The sequence below is a fragment of the Monodon monoceros genome, unplaced genomic scaffold (assembly GCF_005190385.1).
Source record: "Monodon monoceros isolate NGI ecotype Baffin Bay Population unplaced genomic scaffold, NGI_Narwhal_1 Super_Scaffold_12, whole genome shotgun sequence".
NCBI classification, from domain to species: Eukaryota; Metazoa; Chordata; class Mammalia; order Artiodactyla; family Monodontidae; genus Monodon; species Monodon monoceros.
In genome coordinates, this window is record NW_021703768.1 from 159,008,992 (window position 1) to 159,028,891 (window position 19,900).

General features: G+C 53.7%; 1 protein-coding gene across 1 annotated transcript in view; it reads left to right on the forward strand.

Moving 5' to 3' along the window:
* Positions 1 to 19,426, forward strand: part of CHAF1A (chromatin assembly factor 1 subunit A) — a 26,612-nt gene extending 7,186 nt beyond the window's left edge. The window contains exons 4-15 of the mRNA XM_029218135.1: positions 3,534 to 3,590; positions 5,803 to 6,032; positions 6,158 to 6,218; positions 6,554 to 6,622; positions 9,291 to 9,517; positions 10,038 to 10,206; positions 10,365 to 10,445; positions 10,839 to 10,931; positions 11,674 to 11,926; positions 12,593 to 13,083; positions 18,275 to 18,371; positions 18,944 to 19,426. Of these exons, the coding sequence (XP_029073968.1) occupies positions 3,534 to 3,590; positions 5,803 to 6,032; positions 6,158 to 6,218; positions 6,554 to 6,622; positions 9,291 to 9,517; positions 10,038 to 10,206; positions 10,365 to 10,445; positions 10,839 to 10,931; positions 11,674 to 11,926; positions 12,593 to 13,083; positions 18,275 to 18,371; positions 18,944 to 19,044 (1,929 nt within the window). The 3' untranslated portion in view covers positions 19,045 to 19,426. The remainder of the gene's footprint in view (positions 1 to 3,533; positions 3,591 to 5,802; positions 6,033 to 6,157; positions 6,219 to 6,553; positions 6,623 to 9,290; positions 9,518 to 10,037; positions 10,207 to 10,364; positions 10,446 to 10,838; positions 10,932 to 11,673; positions 11,927 to 12,592; positions 13,084 to 18,274; positions 18,372 to 18,943) is intronic.
* Positions 19,427 to 19,900: the final 474 nt, after the last annotated feature.

A 19,900-nucleotide genomic window follows, 5' to 3' on the forward strand; every position in this document is an offset into this window, starting at 1 on the left:
TGTGTGTGTGTGTGTGTGTGTGTGTGTGTGTGTGTGTGTGTGTGTGTCCTGAGAGAGCTTTGTTTCGTTTTTGTTTTTTAATATATTTATTTATTTTTGGCTGCGTTGGGTTTTCGTTGCTGCGCGCGGGCTTTCTCTCATTGTGGCGAGCGGGCTTCTCATCGCGGTGGCTTCTCTTGTTGCGGAGCACAGGCTCTAGGTGCGCGGGCTTCAGTAGTTGCAGCACGCGGGCTCAGTAGTTATGGCTCGTGGGCTCTGGAGTGCAGGCTCAGTAGTTGTGGCACACGGGCTTAGTTGCTCCGTGGCATGTGGAATCTTCCCAGACCAGGGATCAAACCTGTGTCCTCTGCATTGACGGGCGGATTCTTAGCCATTGTGCCACCAGGGAAGTCCCTGTTTTGTTTTTTAAAGTACTCACAGGTATCTAGAGTCCGACTTTGAAAAACAATTTAGGAACACCTTTTTGAGATAATCCAGGATCTCTTGATTAGCCGGAACGTGGCTATTTGTCATCAGAGCTTTTTACCACCTAGGATAGAACCATTTCTCCAGTTTGTTTGCAGTTAGATGTGTAATTCAGCCTACATTATTGATGACTCAAGATTATTGTTCCATAAAGGGTTGTGTGGATATGGTGGTGTTATTGGAATCTGTGGCTTGCCTCTGTACAGACGCTGGAACTGTTTCCCAGGTAATTTAAATTATACAAGTATTAAATTCTCCATGTTTAAAAAAGATCACTGAAACATTGCAGCCCCCTTTGGCTTTTTTCTGTCCCCCAGGTTGCCCCTATCTTCATCTTATATTTCTCTGTGTGGTGTGTGTGTGAGAGATCCCTAGGAATAAACAGTATCATTTTTGTTTCTTTACATGGGCCGTATAGTGTAAATATGTTTCTTTTTCATTCCAGGGTGTCTTAGCAACTTTTTTACATTGGGATGGAAAGATCTCTTTTTAACTGCTGTATCATACGCTGATGGTCCCGTGATGGTGTGGATAAACTGCAGTTTGCATAGTCATTCTCCTTGATGGATATTTCTGTTGTCTCTAATTCTTGGCCTTGACAAACAATAATTGTCATGAGCTTCCCTGAGTTGTTAAGTGGAACTGCAGGCTCACAGGAACGGGCGTGTCAGTTTTTGCCTGCTCTCAGTCCCCACATGCCTGGACCAGTTAGGGTTGTGTCTCCCCTCTGCCTGCTGTCCCTCCCCTGCTGTCAGGTTTCTAGCTGCTGCGGGGCCTGTCCACAGCCACCTCTCCTCCGCTCACTTACTGCTGCTTACTTGCTCTGGGCCTAGAAATTAGACCTCCTTATGTATCACATCAGAGTGAGTGGGCCCTAGGATTCTCCCGAATAAAGTGCAGGAATTTTACCTCACAGACGGGGTTATATCTGCCTTGACTCTTTGGGGTAGTTGATGTGTGTGTTTCAACCTCATTGTGGAATCCTGGATCTTGTTTTTTGGTAACTGAGTTCCAGGTCGGTAAAATGTGTGGCCTATATTTTGAGAGAGTTTTATAAGTACTTGGGCCAAAGGTCAAGATTAAAATTATATCTGTTCAGTAAGGTCTATCCGAGTGCCTGGTACAGCAATAGAGATACTAGTTTTAAATAAAATCGTAACTGCTCTGGTTGTTGGATATTGTTAAGCCAGCTCTTGGTAGTCACGTCAACTCTCTCATTCCTGGACTCACAGCAAAGGGGACAATTGTGAAAGGCACTGATTCCGCAGCTGAAATTCAACAAGTATGGGCAAGACCGAACAGATGCGTCTTGCTCCCCAAACACCCTCATATAGCGGTCTGGCAGTCACGTTTGGTGCTACCATCTTTGAACACAAAGGACAACGATATAGACACAGCACCTTACAAGTCCTGCTGTTAAATCCTTTCTTGTGGGGCTCAAGTCCGCAGGCTTGTTAGGCCAAGTGGATGCTGGAGAGGCAGATACTTTTTCTTAAGCCCTTGGTAAGACGGCTTTGGCGTTTCTGTGCGCGCCTGCGCAGTGAGGTGGGATTGCGCGCTCTCCCAATCACATGGCTTTCACATGACGGTGCGCGGCCCTCTCCTGAGGGAAGGCTTAGTCCGGAAAGGACTCAGTGCGTCCTGAGTAAGAAGGATGTCTTAATCTGTAGTTTTCTTCGGTAGGAAGTCTTAGGGCAAGGCTTTCCCAGATAGAGGAAGCACTGTTTTTACATAGTTTTGCTGGCATGTCAGACAATTTCAAGAGAAGTGGGCTTTCGGTTTTTCACCTCGTCTCATTTTCTGGCTGCCTCCTCAAGTCTAAAATGAGCCCGGGTGGGTATTTCTTTCCAGCCTGAACTCTCCCCATTGGTCTTCCATGCAATGAATGGTCTGTTCGCCAGGATTCCCTGCTCTGGAGGTAGCTTAGGCCAGTAGCCTGGACTCCTTGTGCGTATTCCTACCTGGGACCATTTAGCCAGCACGGTGAGGGAGTCCAGCCGTGCGTCTTGGTCAGTCCTTGTAGCCCATGCTCAATTTGAAGCAGGATGATAGAGCATGCTGTGCTCTAGAACACAGGGGTTCTAGACGAGATTGCCACCTCTGGCCAGCTGACTTCTCTTCCTGGGCGTTTACTCTGTGTTCTAAGAAGCAGGGCTGCGCTGGGCAGGGGGTACAAACATGGGAATCCAGCCTGTAAACGTGTCTTACTTGACTCACGGGGTGTTGATTTGTAGACATTACAGCAGACCTTGGAGATAATGCAGGTTTGGTTCCAGACCCCCACAGTAAAGCGAGTATTACAATAAAGGGAGTCGCGTGGATCTGTTGGTTGCCCGGTGCATATAAAAGTTATGTTTACACTGTACTGTAGTCTATTTAGTGTGCAGTAGCATTATGTCTGAAAAAAGAACATACCTTAATTTAAAAATACTTCACTGCAAATAACGCTGTTGTCTGAGCCTTCAGCAAGTCGTTATCTTTGCAATGGTAACATCAAAGATCACTGACCACAGATCACCATAACAAGTATAATAATGATGAAAAAGTTTGAAATGTGAGAATTACCTAAATGTGACACAGAGCCACAAAGGGAGCAAATGCTGTTGGGAAAATGGCATTGTGTTGGTGTGCCTGTATTCACACAGGAGATTTCCACTGTCAGCCTCTCCTGGGAGAAGCAGAAGGGGCAGCAGCAGTGCTGGGCTGCATGCCTGTAAGACTCCGTCCTCTGTGGCCAGGGCGCCTCCTCTCCAGGTGCCTACAGACCTACCATTCTGTGTCTCCCTGACACCAAGGCCCCTGGCTGTGGCTTCTTATTTCCAGCTTAGCCTCCTACGTTTTTTGGTTATCTGCCTCCCAGTCTCCCCTTTTATCCCCACATGCGTTGGAGTTTGTGACCCAGCTAAGAAGTTTTGGTTCTGTTTGCTGGAACTGGTACCCGGAAAGGTTTTCACTGTTGTTGTTTTACATTGTTTTCTCCTTGCCCTCCCCAAGGACTGTGCGGTATGTTAAACGTGTTAAAGTGATTGAAACAACCCTTGTTTACAGATCAATGTCTTTCCTTTCAGATAAGTAAGAAATTGGTCAGAGGCTCTGCAGAGAAGAACAAGATGAGACCGCAAAGAGTAAGACATGTCCCCTGAAATAGAAAGTTCCCTGGGTGCGCTTTTTGCAGTAAATAGGAAGCAAAGCCCTTTGCCCTTCTCTGGCCCCGTTTTCACTCTCCCCTGCTTGTTCTGAGCATTATTTTGATTCTTGCTTCATTTTGCATAACTGGGCCTCGTGCTTATGGGTTGCATCAGTTTTAGGTTTGTTGAATCCTAAGGTTTTGCACGTAGGCTTTTCTAAGCTCTTATTATAATTAGTTCTGAGTGTCGTAATAGTTGAGCAGCCCCACTGTAGTTTAAAATTGCCTTAAAAAGAACCTAGTGGCTCTCCCTGCACCCCAGCCTCCTACGCGCGTAGATTGAAGTTCCATCCCTTCCCAGGCGCTGTACCATGGTGGCCCCTACATCAGATGGGTGATTACTGTTTAGCGGTTCCCTGCTGAGTCTTCCATTCTGTTACCTGGAGGTCACCATGTTTCACACCCAGCAGTGCAGGGGCCTTCTTCCTTACTGGATGAATTGCAGTGAAGGCCGTGGCCTTCTTCCCCGACCAGCTCACGGAAGGGGCGTTGATGACAGTTGGCTGTGCACTCACCAGGCACTTCCTGTGCCGTCTGCCTCATGGCTGTGTTTGATTTTAGAGTTTATCTCATTCTTCATTGTAGTTTCAGAGATGGGCACCTGTGGGGCAGGAGTGGGGAGGGCCTGATTCCAGAAGCCTCCTGTCCTCATAGTTAGCCGGGGGAGACTCCTCCTCACCACCCGGCACTCGTGGCTGGTCTCGTTATTTACTCAGTTACTCGATCCAGACCAGCCCCTTCTTCAGGTATCCCACGGGTCACGTGCGGAGGGTACCTGGCAGGGACTTTCTCAGATCTCTACCAGCATGCCTCCATGGCTCTTGTGAAGCGAGCAAAGGTTGATCAGGGCAGAGGGTAGGATATTCTCTAGGGACGAGGGCATGATCATAGGCCCATACCAAAAGCTGAGTTGTCAGGCTTCTGCCAAAGGTGAGAAGCCCATCTTTGGTGGTTCCTGTCCTTGAGAATTACCCTGCGCTATGTTAGAAGGTAATGCCCTTCAGTCTGGGAGGTGAAACTTGTTTAATACAAAATCAAAATTATATAATAGCCCAGCGCCCCAGGCCACATATGAATTCTTTGGAATGAGGAACTAATGTGATTAAAGATGTTCCCGCTTTAAAGAATATCCAAGAAACTAGCTGTTTCCTCCTGCTGGTGATGAAACGGCACTGCCATAGTCTTAGAGATCACTCTGGGTCCTTTCTTAACATCTGACCTTTTCAGATCCCAAGAAATGTTTGTTCGTTTGGTTTTTTGAGAAATGGTTTTAAAGATAAAAAGAATTTTTTCTTTTGAGAAATGGCTGTAAAGATTAAAAAAATTTTTTTTTAAATTTTTTAATGTGTTCTCATCTGTTCCCCACTGTTGTTTTTTGTTTTTGTTGTTTTAATATTTAATTAATTAGTTTATTTATTTGGTTGCGCCAGGTCTTAGTTGCAGCAGGCGGGCTCCTTAGCTGTGGCATGTGAACTCTTAGTTGCGGCATGCATGTGGGAACTAATTCCCTGACCAGGGATTGAATCCGGGTCCCCTGCATCGGGAGCGCGGAGTCTTATACACTGCGCCACCAGGGAAGTCTCAGTTCCCCCCCTGTTTTTAAGACTTGCTTGTCAGGTTCCCCCTCCTTGTCTCATCCCACTCTCCCATTTCAAGAGAAAGAAAAGAAACCCTATTGTCTGGAATAGTTTTGGGGGGACGGGAAGGAAAATGTTTTTGTTTTGAAGGTAGGGAGGCAAAACCTGTGGGTGTTTTTGTGTCTTTATTTCACCACAGCTTTCTGAGCAGAAATGCAGTTCAGATCCAACAGCAGGTACCCGGCGTAGGCAGCCTAGAGGTGCTTACTTAGTCTTTTTTAATTAAGTAAAAATTGACCCTCATCCCACGTTTGAAGACGGTGTCTTAAACGCATCTTACTTTGAATTGCCCAGAAGGTCCTGTGGCAGTCGGCTAACCCTCATCGCCTTTCTCATGACAGAAGGAAATGTAATGGACTGAAAAGCCCCCTCTTTGTAAGGACGCTGACCAGCAGGCTGCTCCCGGGGCTGGTTCCTTTGTGCCTCCCCTCCGCTTGCACACGGCCGCCCCCGGACGCTGGCGCGGCCCTTGTGGCATCCGTGGGGCTGAGCTGTGGACCGTCTCCCGTGCAGGATAAGGAGCGCCTGGGCAAGCAGCTGAAGCTCCAGGCCGAGAAGGAGGAGAAGGAGAAGCTGAGGGAGGAGGCCAGGCGGGCCAAGGAGGAGGCCAGAAAGAAGAGGGAGGAGGAGAAGGAGCTGAAGGAGAAGGAGCGGCGCGAGAAGCGGGAGAAGGATGAGAAGGAGAAGGCAGAGAAGCAGCGGCGCAAGGAGGAGCGGCGCAAGGAGCGCCAGGAGGCCCTGGAGTGCGTGCCCCGCCCCCCTTCCCCCTCCCCCTCCCCCTCCCCCTCCCCATGCCTGGCCTCGGGATGATTGCCGGGTGTGGGCCGGGCCTGTGCTGGTTGGTGAAACTGAGTTTGATGTCTCTTAGGGCTAAGCTGGAGGAGAAGCGGAAAAAGGAAGAGGAGAAACGGTTGAGAGAAGAAGAAAAGGTAGCATGTTCTCCCAGAACTTGCATCTTCCTGTGTGTTTGAGAAGCGGGGTCTTTTGCCTGACTATTGCTGAATATCGGATATCATCCTGGAGGTAGTGGGAAGCGGGGTGGGGGGCCCAGGGACTGACACGTGCCTGCTGGCTTGACATCCCGGTCCTTCTGTAGCTCTGACCTTTTGAGACTGCCTGGTACCTGCTTGTGGGTTTTGAGAGCTAACATCAAAATAATGCTTTCAACCTAAAAATGCTTGGGGTTCAGTTCTAGGGGCTTTTGCATGTTTTAGAACAGTTTCTCTTCATTTCTTCCTCATCCTCCTCTTCTCTTACATTGCAGCGCATTAAAGCCGAGAAGGCGGAAATCACGAGGTTCTTTCAGAAACCAAAGACTCCACAGGCCCCCAAGGTGAGCAACTGGCTTCCTTTGGCTTTACTTTTGGCCTTTGTCAGGCTGTTCCTTTTGAAAAATAAAAAGACGTCTTCTGACCCACTGGCTCTGCTTTCATCAAGAGGAGCCTCTGCTTGCCCAGGGAGCTTTGATCTCTGGTAGGATCTGGAGGTTCGATATCTTGTCATTCACTGTGTGCTCAAAAAGGCAAAAAGTGGCACGTTTGCTAAAACTGCCAAGCGTTTAGAGGTTGCTTCGTCAACAGTTTTGTGCTGGGAGCCGTGTGGGAAGGTGTAAGGGAGGAAGACCCGGTCCTCACCCTCGGAGATTTTCTGCTCAACATAGGAGACAAGGTTGAGCATAAAACATGTGGGATTCAGCACAGGATTCTGCTTCCCCATCTGCCATCCGGTCACCTTCTAGACCATCCTCTGCCTGTGGAGACCCCAGACCTCCGTCCCCCGCATCCCTCCATGCTCCAGAGGTGTGACCCACCCCCTCTGATACAAGGGTGTCCTTCCAGATCTTTCTCTGGGCGCGTGCATCCCTTCGTATATTTGTGTATTTATGTAGGTAACAAATCATGAATTTATTATGTTACCGCTTTGTTCGCTTAGCCCTATCTTGGATTCTTGCCATGTTGGCCTCTCTTCATTCTTTTTCATTGCTGCATAAAGTGTCGTGGTGTGGGTGGCATCATCGTTGATATCCCCCTCCCCTGTTGATCCCCCCCAAGCAGTGCATGGATGTCACCAGCACACCTCTCAGGATGCGGACTTGCCACTATGTCCTGGGGACACAACGTTGACAGAGTTGTATTTGTTATTGTCCAAGTGCCCTCCCAGCAGGAAATGCTGATGGACAGTCTCCCATCCCCACAGTGTGTCAAAATATGTCCTCTCTGCCTACTTACTGCCAGCACTGGGTGTGACGAATTTTCTTATAACTGCCGACCTGATGGGTGAAAAATACGTATCTTTGTTTCACTTCGTTTTTCCTTGATTCTCAGTGCAGTTGAACATCTTTTCATGTTTGCTTGCCATTTTATTTCTTTTTCTGTGACTTGCCAGTTCCTGTTTCTTGCCCATGTTTCTATAGGATAGGCTTTTTCCCCTATCTCTGGTTCTTTATATAGTCTGGGTTTTCATTCTTGGTGGGGTACACTGCACATACTTCCTTCAGTCCATTCCTTCCCCCTTGACTTGTTGATGGTGTCTCGTTGTACAGAAATTTTTCGTTTTAATGTGAACATTTTTATTCTTTTATCGTAATTGGCTTTTGTTTCGAAAGCCTTATGTATCCTGTGGTTATAGACACGTTTTAATTTTTTCCAGTTTTTTTTTTTTTTTTTTAGCTTAAGTTTTGTTTTTTTATGTTTATTTAGTTCCTTAGCTTAGCTGGAATTCTTTGTGCCCGTGGATTGGGGCGTGGCCCTAATGTTTCCCCGTACGGATACCCGATGTTCCCAGCAGCTGTTAGTGAGGAGAACAGTCTGCTGGTTCTTGGCCTCGGCTGTGTGTTGGACTCACCAGGGAGCTTTAAAAAATCACTGGAGCCTGGGGCTTCCCTGGTGGCGCAGTGGTTGAGAGTCCACCTGCCGATGCGGGGGACACGGGTTCGTGCCCCGGTCCGGGAGGATCCCGCGTGCCACGGAGCGGCTAGGCCCGTGAGCCATGGCCGCTGAGCCTGCGTGTCTGGAGCCTGAGCTCCGTGACGGTGAGAGGCCCGCGTACCGCAAAAAAGAAAAAAAAATCACTGGAGCCTGGATCCCATCCCAGAGAACCTGATGGGCCTGGCTTGGGCATCAGGATTTTAAACCGTTCCTGGGTGACCCTGCCATGCGACCCACAGCGAGGGTGCTGGCCTCAGCTGTTGTTTTCTTGCTGGGGTGAAAGGCTGGCCTTCTTATACCCAACCTCAGAGACGTACAGGCTCCTCCTGACCCCCATGTTGTCCTCACTTGCTGCCACCCTCAGGATCCGCTGACACAGACATTCATGATGCTGAAGGAGCTCTAAGAAGGGAACTCAAACCTACCAGGGTTGGGAATTTCTGGAGGTCCAGTAGTTAACACTCTGTGCTCCCATTGCAGGGGACACAGGTTCCATCCCTGGTCAGGGAACTAAGATCCCACATACTGCCCGGCACAGCCAAAAAAAAAAAAAAAACCTACCAGGGTTTACTGAGGAGGATTCTTAGGATACAGACACCCATGTTTCAGGTTCACATCAGGCTTCAGCTCTGTTTCGAGTCATCTTGTAACAGTGTGGCAGGTCACTCTCCTAGGTCTCTGTTTGCTCATCAAGGTCTAATTATCCTTAAAAAAAAAAATCCAGTGAGATCCGTCCTTTTCAGGAGTACTGATCAGCAAGTCCTGACGATGTACAGGGCCCTGCAGCCACCTCCGTCATCAAGATGTAGAGGATTTCCGTCCCCCGAGACGGCTCCTTCCTTCCACCTCAGCCCTGGCGGCTGCCGACACAGTCTCTGGCCCTGTAGTTTCGCCTTTTCCAGAAACCCACGTAAATGCCATCAAGCAGCGTGTGGCCTGTGTACGCGTCTCCTCTGACCTCCCAACCTGGACGACTCGAAAGCACCAGGCCTCACTTCCGGCGGCTCCTCCTCGCCGCTGCTGTGTGCGGGTCTGTCACAGTAGAGGTGCCATCATGCCCCTTCTCCATTTCAGACCCTGGCCGGTTCCTGTGGGAAGTTTGCCCCTTTTGAAATCAAAGAGCACATGGTCCTCGCCCCTCGCTGTCGGACCGCCTTCGACCAAGACCTCTGTGACCAGTTAGACCAGCTCCTCCAGCAGCAGAGCGGCGAATTCTCCTTCCTGAAAGATCTGAAAAGCCGGCGGCCCCTCAGGTCCGGACCCACCGTGGTTTGTAACCAGAACACAGAGCTTTTTAACAGGTTAGTGCAGGCGGAGACTGCCGTTTGCCCATTGGTGATGTCAGAGAGCCCTGGGCAGCCCGGGCAGACCCCTGCGTTCTGGTCGCTCCTGTGTCCCGTGGCCTTGGCCGGTCCTCTCCCTCCCGGGCCTCAGGCCCCAGACTCGGCTGCTTCCCCAGACCTCTCTCTTCCGGCTTCCCCTGAGCCTCCAGAGTCTCCCGGGTGCGATGGCTTCGCAGAAAGCCCTGCTTTGGAGGGCAGGCTGTGTGTGCCGGCCTCCCGGCAGGGCAGGAACATTCCCCACTCTTGCCAGCTTACCCGTCACACGCCGCCTTGGTGCGCACTGTGGGGCAGCTGCTGGACAGTCGGGCTCCTCCCTCTCCTCACGCCACGCCCCTGGAGTAAATGCTAGCCTGCCTCGGGGCAGGTGATGCCTCTGCTTTGGGGCTGCCTGTCACCGCCTGCTGCCCTGGGGGGAAGGCCGTTGGTGGTGGGTGCGCGAGCCACAGAAGGGCCTCTGAGCGGGGGTGTCTCCCCTCAGCGACGTGGTGATCTTGGAGAGTAGCAAAGTGGACGGCGTCCCCGAAAGGAGGAGGTTTGGCAGGATGAAGCTGCTGCAGTTTTCCGAGAACCACCGGCCGGCCTACTGGGGGACGTGGAACAGGAAGACGACGGTCATCCACCCGAGGGACCCCTGGGCCCAGGACCGGGTGAGCGTGCGGGCAGCTGCTCCCGACCCTCTGCGCTTCGTTCCCAGTGTGCCCTTGTCACTGGGCTCTGGGAACTCCCTGATTGTTCTAGCCTTCGTGCTCTGCCTTCCCCTTCCACCCTGAGGACGACAGTGACCACCGCGTGTTTGTCCCCTCAGAGCCTCCTTGACTACGAGGTGGACAGCGACGAGGAGTGGGAGGAGGACGAGCCAGGGGAGTCCCTCTCCCACAGCGAAGGGGTGAGCGCGGCCGGGCTGCTTACGGCTTCCGGGCCGGGCTCCCTCACACACAGCATCCGGGTTTACGGCTGTTCTGGGAAAACCTTACTGGGTGGCAGTAACCTGCCTGGCGGTGGACGGGCCCGTCTGCTCGCTGCCTCACCGAGGGGCCCACCACTCCCGCTGCTTTACGTCTGGGCCGTGCTTATCTGTGTCCTGCCTGACCCCCACCCCCGCTGGAGCACAATGGGGGAGGGGGCTGGGTAATGGGATTTTGGCTGATCCTCAGGGTGTGCACAGCAATGAGACTGGAAGCAGTAGGAGGCTTTTTCTTTCTTAGATGTTCACAGGTTGAAATTTTACGTGAAGCATGTGTTGTTTCCACACGTGAACGTACTTTTTTCTCTTCTTGAGGATGACGACGATGAGGTGGGAGAGGATGAGGATGAGGACGATGGTTTCTTCGTGCCCCATGGGTACCTGTCTGAGGATGAAGGAGTAACCGAGGTGAGGGGTGAACGGGGAGGGGATGGGTCCGGAGCTTGGTGGCCACCGACCTGGGGGTGGTGACATAGGTCTCAGCCCACCCCCACGGCCGATTCCGCGTAGACCTCGCTCCCCACAGCCTCAGAGGCTCAGCACTCCCGCCCACCCCAGCTTTCTCAGTTCTGCCAGATGGTGGGACTGTTGAGGGAGCCATTTCTAGGGCTCTGAAGGCCTGCCAGGTAGTGGTGTCTGGGTAGTGGGGAAGCTGACAGGGCTGATGCCACTGTGGGAGTGACTTGTCTCAGAGCCAGACTTGCGGGGCCTGTGTTCTTCGTACGTTCCCAGCCAACGAGGCAGACAGGTCTCGTTGGGCCCACAGTGTATCTGCCTTAGACAGTGGCACCAGTCTGGGGTGGGAGAGGGCCGGGCATGGTGATTTCAGCTTCAGGATCACATGTTAATCAGAAAACCCACAGTGGCGTTAAGAGGCTACTGGCGAGGTAATAAAAAATACCTGTGACTACCCAGGGATGGCCAGAGGGGGCAGACGCACCTAAGGCACCAAATGGGGGAAAGTGCCAGTTATCATTCAATCCGAAAATACTCTCTGCCTGTTTCATCACCTGTCGCGGGGTGGAAGCTGGGTGGGCGCCGTTCCTCACCGGCCCGCCCCTGCACGTGCCCTCACTGCCCCAGAGGCTGGGACCACAGGTGCCGGGGAGGGGGACCCTGAGCAAGTGTCTGCTCCTCTCTAACCTGCAAGGAGTGTGCCGACCCAGAGAACCACAAGGTTCGCCAGAAACTGAAGGCCAAGGAGTGGGACGAGTTTCTGGCCAAGGGGAAGAGGTTCCGCATCCTCCAGCCCGTGAAGATCGGCTGTGTCTGGGCGACCGACAGGGACAGTGGAGCTGACCTGAAGGTGCTGCAGCAGTTCACGGCCTGCCTGCTGGAGACCGCGCCCCCCGAGGAGGAGCAGACGCCCAAGGCCTCCAAGAGAGAGAAGAAGGACCAGCAGAGTGAGTGCCGGGGACGGGTGGGGACGGAGGGCTCGGGCTCCCACCTCCTCCAGGCCCAGGGAGTTCCAGGCCCGGGGCAGGCAGGAGACTTCCTAGGCACGTGGCATGGTAATTCAGAAGTTCTTCAAAAAAATAGCCAAAGCCAGCGCTTGTTGAGCACGTGTGTCCTTTCTGTGACACTCACGGGAGCAGCACAGGGCAGCCACTTCAGTCGGCCTGTTTGCCCAACCAGCACACACATCCCTAGCTCTTCAAAGCTGGGGAGGGCCCGCCACTCAGAAGCAGAACGTGAGGACTGTTACTAAGGAAACAGGTGCATGAAGTGAAACATGACAGTTTATCGCAACGAGTCCTGCCTCCTGGGGCTTGGGCCTCTCAGAATCTCTTCTGGAGCAAGTTCATGTGTCTTAAGTCCACCCATAAAAAGCCACCCGCACTAAACCTATCGTGGTTGGTCATTTTGTGATGTCAGTAAGCATTTTGCTGCTCACCTTAAACTTACACAGTGCTGTGTGTTGATTACATCTCAATAAAACCAGAAGGGAAAAAAAGGCCACCCGAAGCTGACCGTGTTTCTCGGCCTCGGTGACAGGTTGGGGAACCCGGGTGCCACGTTTATCCCATCCCGCCCCGAGTCTCATCCACGTGTCCCCCTCTCCCTGCCAGTCTTGGCCCAGCTGCTCCCGCTGCTGCACGGGAACGTGAATGGCAGCAAAGTGATCATCCGGGAGTTCCAGGAGTGCTGCCGCCGAGGACTGCTCAGCAAGGACGCCGGCAGCCCTGAGCTCAGCACCGCCAGCCCCCCGAGCCCTGGCCATTCCCGCCCACAGACCCCCACCACCGGCGAGGACACCGCCGTCCCCTCCAAGGCCAGGCTTAAGCGGATTATTTCTGAGAACTCGGTGTATGAGAAGAGACCCGACTACAGGATGTGCTGGTACGTCCACCCACAGGTGCTAAAGAGCTTTGCCCAGGAGCACCTGCCCGTGCCCTGCCAGTGGAGTTACGTCACCACAGTGCCCTCGGCCACCAGGGAGGACAGTGGCAGCGTCCCCGCCGCAGGGCCCAGCCAGGGGACGCCTGTCTCGCTCAAGAGGAAGTCGGTGGGCAGCATGTGCATCACCCAGTTCATGAAGAAGCGCCGGCATGATGGGCAGGTGAGACCCCGCAGCGGCTTTGTTATCTTTAACAATCTTTCTTTTTAGAGCAGTTTTCGATTTACAGCAAAATTGAGGTGACAAAACTAACCAAAATTGAGGGGAAGGTACAGAGATTTCCCGTGTGCCCCCTGTCCCAGCCACGCACAGCCTCCCCCAGTGTCAGTGTCCCCAGCCAGAGCTGTGTAGCAGTTGCAACTGATGAACCTACGTGGACACGTCACTGTCACCCAGACTTTGTGGTTTACTAGCGTTCACTCTTGGTGCTGTGCATCCTTTGGGTTTGGACAGATGTATGAGGACTTGTATCCAGCATTACGGTGTCATACAGAATAGCGTCACTGCCCTAAAAACCCCCATGATCCGCCTATTCATCCCTCCCTCCCTCCACCCCTGGCAGCCACTCATCTGTTTAGTGTTTCCATGGGCTTCTTTCACTTAGTCGTGTGCCTTTAAACTTCTTCCCTGTGTTGTCATGGCTTGAGAACTCATTTCTTTTTAGTGCTGAGTAACGTTCCACGTCGTGGCTTTTATTTAGTTTTTGCACTCATTTAACACAGTTATGAAGCACTTGCTCTGCACTAGGTACCCTGCTAGGCCTTGTAGACAGTGGTGAGCAAAACACCATCTAATGGGAGACAGAGATGGGTGTCGGTGGAGTGGAAAGCCAGCCACGTGATTGCAGCCTGACAGCGCATGGAAGAGGAAGCGCGTGGCCCCGTGGGGACACATGTTGCGAGAGGCCTGCCCTCGCCTGGTGGTGGGCGGGCTTCCTGAGAGACGCTGGTCCCCAGAGTGAAGTCTCCAGTGCTGCCTGGACACCCAGAGGCTGGGGCCCGAGCCTCGGCCTGGGTCCACGTTTGATTGTTCTTTCTCTTACTGGAATGTGGGCGTGAATGAGTCTCATCTTGTAGCTACTCTTACTGGAAACCTTGTGGTGTGAGCACTGGGTCCTCACTTTTTTCTTTTCTAAAGATAGATTTTATTCCTTATATTTTATTTACTTTTGGCTGCGTTGGGTCTTCGTGGCTGCACGCGGGCTTTCTCTAGTTGCGGCGAGCGGGGACTACTCTTCGTTGCGGTGGGCAGGCTTCTTAGTGTGGTGGCTCCTCTTGTTGTGGAGCACAGGCTCTAGGCACGCGGCCTCAGTAGTTGTGGCACACGGGCTCTAGAGCACAAGCTCAGTAGTTGTGGCTCACGGGCTTAGTTGCTCCGCAGCATGTGGGATCTTCCTGGACCAGGGCTCAAACCTGTGCCCCCTGCATTGGCAGGTGGATTCCTAACCACTGCGCCATCAGGGAAGCCTCTAATTTTTAAAAAATCTTATTTATTTTTGGCTGTGTTTTGGGTCTTTGTTGCTGCACATGGGCTTTCTCTAGTCGTGGTGAGCGGGGGGCTGCTCTTTGTTGCGGCACGAGGGCTTCTCATTGCGGTGGCTTCTCTTGTTACGGAGCACGGGCATGCACGCTGCAGTAGTTGTGGCACGCAGGCTCAGTAGTTGTGGTTCGCGGGCTCTAGAGTGCAGGCTTAGTAGTTGTGGCGCACGGGCTTAGTTGCTCCGCGGCATGTGGGATCTTCCCGGACCAGGGCTCGAACCCATGTCCCCTGCATTGGCAGGCAGATTCTTAAGCACTGCACCACCAGGGAAGCCCACCGGGTCCTCGCTTGAAGCAGGCGTCTCACAGACCTAGGGATAAGGGGAGACTTGATTTTACGAGGAGGAGCTGGGTCTTCCGCTCACATCCCGGGCTCTCCTCGGGGGCGCTGCCACTCCAGGAGCTGCTGCTGAAGGCTGGGTGGTGACGGAGACAGAGGGGAGCCGGTGTGCGCCCCACCCCTGCCCCCACCCCGCCCCCTGCTCCTGTGCTGTTAGTGTGTGGCCATCGGGGTGAGGAGGCCGGGGGCAGGGCCGGGGGGCAACGGCTCCTGGAGTGATGTTTAGCCTTCTCCCTGCAGCCCACAGACCAATGAGGTCTCGGGTGCGACGTAAACCTGCTTCCTAAACTGTCACAGCAAGAGGGACCGTCAGAACTGTCTGGTGTGGTCATGCCGGCTGTTCCTGCCACTCCCCAGCCCCTGTCCCTGTGAGGCCTGTGGACACGGCTTGGTACTGGGGGAGCCCACCTGGTGAGGAGTTGGGGGCCCCAGCCCCACAAACACTTCCCTCCCTGGGCCTTGACCCAAAACAATCCGTTATGTGTTCAAGCTGTGTTCAAGCCGCAGAGCCTTTTCACGGTCGATGTCATTAGCCAGACAATCTTAGCAGGACCGCGAGTGTGGCTGCTCTGGCTGAAACTGGCCAGAGAGCCCGTTTGAAAGCGGCTGGGTCTGGAAGGCCTCCTTAGTGTCCTTATCCAAGCAGTGTTCGTGGGCTCCTGCCCCCATCAGCCCTCCCTTAGATTCTCGCAAGAGACACAGCTATCTTCCTGAGCCCCTCTCTGCTCTTCCTCTCCTGGTGTGGCAGTCCCCACGCGTGTTCATTGCCTGTGTGTGTTTACGTGGAAAACGACTGTTTAGCCCTTATTACTCCTCACGCCAGGCACTTGACGTGGATTCTTACGTTTCATTGGTGCTTCGTTGTTTACTGAGCTACCAGGAACGAGAAGATGCTCCCACATAAACTGGGTGCCCCTCCTCAGGTGAGAGGGGTTGATTCATGAGAGTCAGTGACGCCTTTCATCCCACGAGACACACGTGAACAGCAGTCAGTGCGGCTTCTCCCCGTTCACAGGCCTTGAAGAGGCTCTGCGGTGTGGCGGGGACACACGGAAGGCTACACAGCCGGTGGTTCTGGGTGTGCTGGCCCCAGCGGTTCTGATTCAGTGGGTGTGGGGTAGGTGCTAAAGTCTGCAGTTTAAAAGCCCCTTCTCAGGGAATCCCGTGGGAAGGCCCCAGGACCACAGCGTGGGCCAGCACAATGGGTGCATCTCAGGAAGGGAAGCTCAGAGCACCGGCTCTTCAGGGTGGTGGGGAGTCATCCCAGCTGCTCCTCTGAGTGCTCAAGGTGGGACACCCTGCTTGTGACAGCACTTGGTCCCCTGGGACTGTGCAGGCCTCAGGGATAAAGCCCCCTGCGTCACCTTAAACTCATGGGAGTTTGTCTCCAGCAACAAGAAGTCCCAAGCTTGTGAACGTTGTCGTCCAGGGCCAAGCACCTCCTGTCGCACTCCCTCCTGCTTTAGTTTGTGGCCTTGTCTTCATGGTGGCAGAACGGCTGCTGCATCTCTAGCCAGCAAGACGAGGATGGCCAAGCCCACCCTGGGGAGGATTCCCGTTTGGCTGGAGGGGAGGCAGACTTCCACCTTATCTTTCTGGCTGGAATGCTCTGGCATAGCCACCCCAGCTGCAAGAGAGGCTGGTTCAATGAGACCTTGACCGACAAAATGCTGGTTGATTTGGAAGGGCGGGTGGGAGGATAGCGCTGGGTGTGCGTTGAGCAGGGCCTGTGCTGCACGGCGCCAGCATAAAGTGGGAGCCACGGGTGGAAGTTTCTGAGGTCGGGATTGGAGGAGGCCTGGGAGCATGCGGAATGCTTCCCTTTGTGTTTTGGTAAAGTCACTAACTGATCCTTCCACACGCTTGGGGGTAATTGTTGCTAAACTATAAATGCATATGAATAGTTTAGCTTGGGTTGGGCTTTTTCAATTTGTGGGAATTCTAAACTCTTTTCATTTAGAGTTCAAAGTAGCCATGCTGCCTTATGGGTTTACAAGGTACCATGATCTAGTGAATCGAGCAGGCCGAGGTCAGGTGCCAGTTCTGCCACCAAGTGTGTGTGTGGCCCCACGGCAGCTCAACCCTTCGGCCTTGGTCTTATTTTTACATGGGCAGGGGCTGCATTTGCCCTTTCCAGTCTCCATGCTTTGTGGTTCAGTGTCTTCCTACTCCGGAGGCTCACTTTCCGGCGCTACACCCTCCCCTGCAGTAGTGACAGCAGCGTGGCGAGCTGTCCCATGGCCCTCAGCGCAGCAGGACTCGGGGCGCCGTCCTGAACCCTCACTTCAGAGGCTTGAAACCTGTCGCGTGCCTGCAGGGCAGTGGGCGGTGGTTCCTCCGAGAATTCCTCATTTGTCTGCCCTTGGCTTCCTGTCTGGAGGGCCCAGGGGCTGGGGAGAGCTCCAAGAGACACATCTGTCCCATCGCTCACCCGACCCAAACCAGTGCCTCCAGGGCAGCGCGGGGGAGAGCTGCGCTGTCTGTTCGTCTTGGCCAGTCAGCTCTCTTGAAACAGGTAGCTGGAAACTGCCCACAGCATCCCCAGTGGTGCCCCTGCCTGCCTGGGGCCATTCCTGCCTCGGTGGCTCCCAGCCCGAGGAGCCCAGCGTGGAGCTTCTACACTAGCATTGAGGGGGCTGCGAGCTTGAGCCCCCTCTGCCGGCCAGACTGGGGGACCGTGGGCAAGGCAGACAGCCCCGGTGTGCTGTCGTCCCTCTTCCAGGCAAACGGAGACTTCTGTAGCAGAGGAACTCCAGGAGTGTTTTGAGAAATAGCCTCCCCGCGGAAGTAGCCCCAACTCCACCGCCTCTGCTGGCTCTTTGTTCATGTACAGAGTGTGAGCCGCGTGTGGATGGGTGATGTATAAAGTCGGTCCTGTTACTTTCCACAGTCTGTCTCTCTGTCCCCTCTGGTGGAAGCCAGTGAAAACAGCCTGGGAATCTCACTGTAAATCCCACCCTCCGTAGAGCCTTCCCACCCCTCCCAACCCCTGTCCACAGGGTGCAGATGGTGTCCTCACGGGCAGAACTGGTCGGAGCCTCAATCAGAGGGAGAGGTACCAAGCATCAGGCAGACGGGATGAAGCTGTTGGGCAGAGAAGAAAACACTGACCAACTAATTTCTCAGCCACTTAGTCCAAATGACAATTCAGAGAAAGTGTGTGCTTTATCCATCTCTCTTTCAAACCAAACCGGAAACCCAGAGTTCTAATTCAAAAACAATAAACAAATTATTTTTGTAATCAGGTAAATAACGATTGGGGTAGTTTTCAGAAATCTGAACATAATTAGTTCATTTGAGAGAACTCCCCCAAAGTTTCCTTGGATCATAACCCATCAAACAGACTCCTCAAATTTTGTTGCCAAGATGGGCAGAGGAGGTCAGGAGTAGGGAAGTGGATGGCGGGAGGGCTCACACTGTCCCTGTCTGCTGCTGCTGCTGCTGCTGCTGACGGCCGTGCACCTTGTCTGTTCAGGTCGGAGCTGGGGACCTGGATGGCTTCCAGGCGGACACAGAGGAGGAGGAGGAGGAGGAAGGTGACTGTGTGATCATGGACATCTCGGATGTTGGGGGTGAGAAGGGTCCCAAACCCTCCCCTTTTCCTTCAGGCTGGCAGGAAAGGGAAGAACGGTTACGGTCACTCTCCCGCTTGCCTCTTGTGACTAACGGGGACTGAGTGAGGAGGCCCTGGAAGGCGCTGGGCGGGCCGGTCTGATGGTGGTGCGGGCAGTAGGCGCCAGCCCAGGCCCTGGGCCGCCTGCCCTGGTCTGAAAGCTGCATTTAGGAAACCAGAGACCTGAAGGTTGGTGGTGATGAGCCATGTCAGGGAGGGAGGGTCCGGGGTAGGGCACCGGCACTGGTGAGGGGCAGCCTCTGAACCAAGCTTCCCAGGGGCAGTGAGCCCCAGGCCAGCCATCCTCGGCAGCATGAGCTCCAGCAAGCCACTGGGCCTTGCTGCCCACTTTCCTCATCTTTGCCACGGGCTTCCCCTGCTCAGGAGGGTCAAGGGTAAAGCCGCTGGAAAGTGCCACGGAAGCACACGGGCTCGAGGTGGACGCGGCCGAAGCTCTAGTGAGGAGCGGGCAGCCTGCCCGGCCCCACAGCGGACACGGCGGCTGAAGCTCCTCCCTCTCTTGCTTTGCAGACATCCAGGCCCCGTGTGGAACAACTCCTGGAGCTGGGGGGTCTGTGGGAATGAACACCAGTGAGAGCCTCGTGGCCTCCAGCTCGCTCGGCCCCTCCTGAGCTCCCCGACTGGCCCGTGTATGTACGTAGAATGGTTAGGGTATTTTCAATGCCACTCAGATACTTGAAAGTCCCGATTCCTGTGTAAAGAGCACTTTGTCCTGCTTTGCAGACCTCCCTGGAAGGTTGGAAAGTTTTATATAGGATGCTTGATTAGTTCTTTTTGATATTTGTAAAAATTTCCCCCCCAAAGCTGCATATTATTCTGTCCCTTAATAAAGCATTATTGTGATGTGATGACCTGCACGGGGAAAGCCTGGTTGTGCTCTCCAGACCCCTGGCAGGCACTGTGATGAGATGCTTGTAAATGGATTGAAGCCCCTTGGGTGCGGCGTGGCACCCGGACCTGACATGGATGTGTATAAACTATCGTCTAGACTGACCTAGCATGTCTGTCGTCTTTTCAAACACGTCACTTCTGTGAGTGGTGCGTCCGTTGCCCTGGGCCCAAGCCCGGCGCTCTGTGCCGTCGGGTGTCCGCTCCCCACCCCGCTGCCCCGTCCCTGCCACGCATAGACCTGTGGCATGTCTATAAAGCTTTACAGTTTGCAAAAGCGCTGTCCCACCTCTTTGTTGTGAAATCCTCAACCTCCCCACTGACCTAGTTCAAGGTGAGGGCTTCTCGGCAGGTGGTTTACGCCGGTTAATCCCTCCTGCCCCTCGGGTAGGCGAGCAGAGGTATTCCCAACCTCCAGGAGCTGAATCCTGGCTTCCAGAACCGACCTCTGGGTCAGGCCACCCCTCAGGAGTGTTGAAGCTGAGCAGCGTGGAGCCAGCCACGGCGCCTGCTGAGCCCTGGCCTCCGAGGCCCTGGAGCAGCCCTCGGACGGGGCTGTGATAGGCCCTGCAGAGGCGT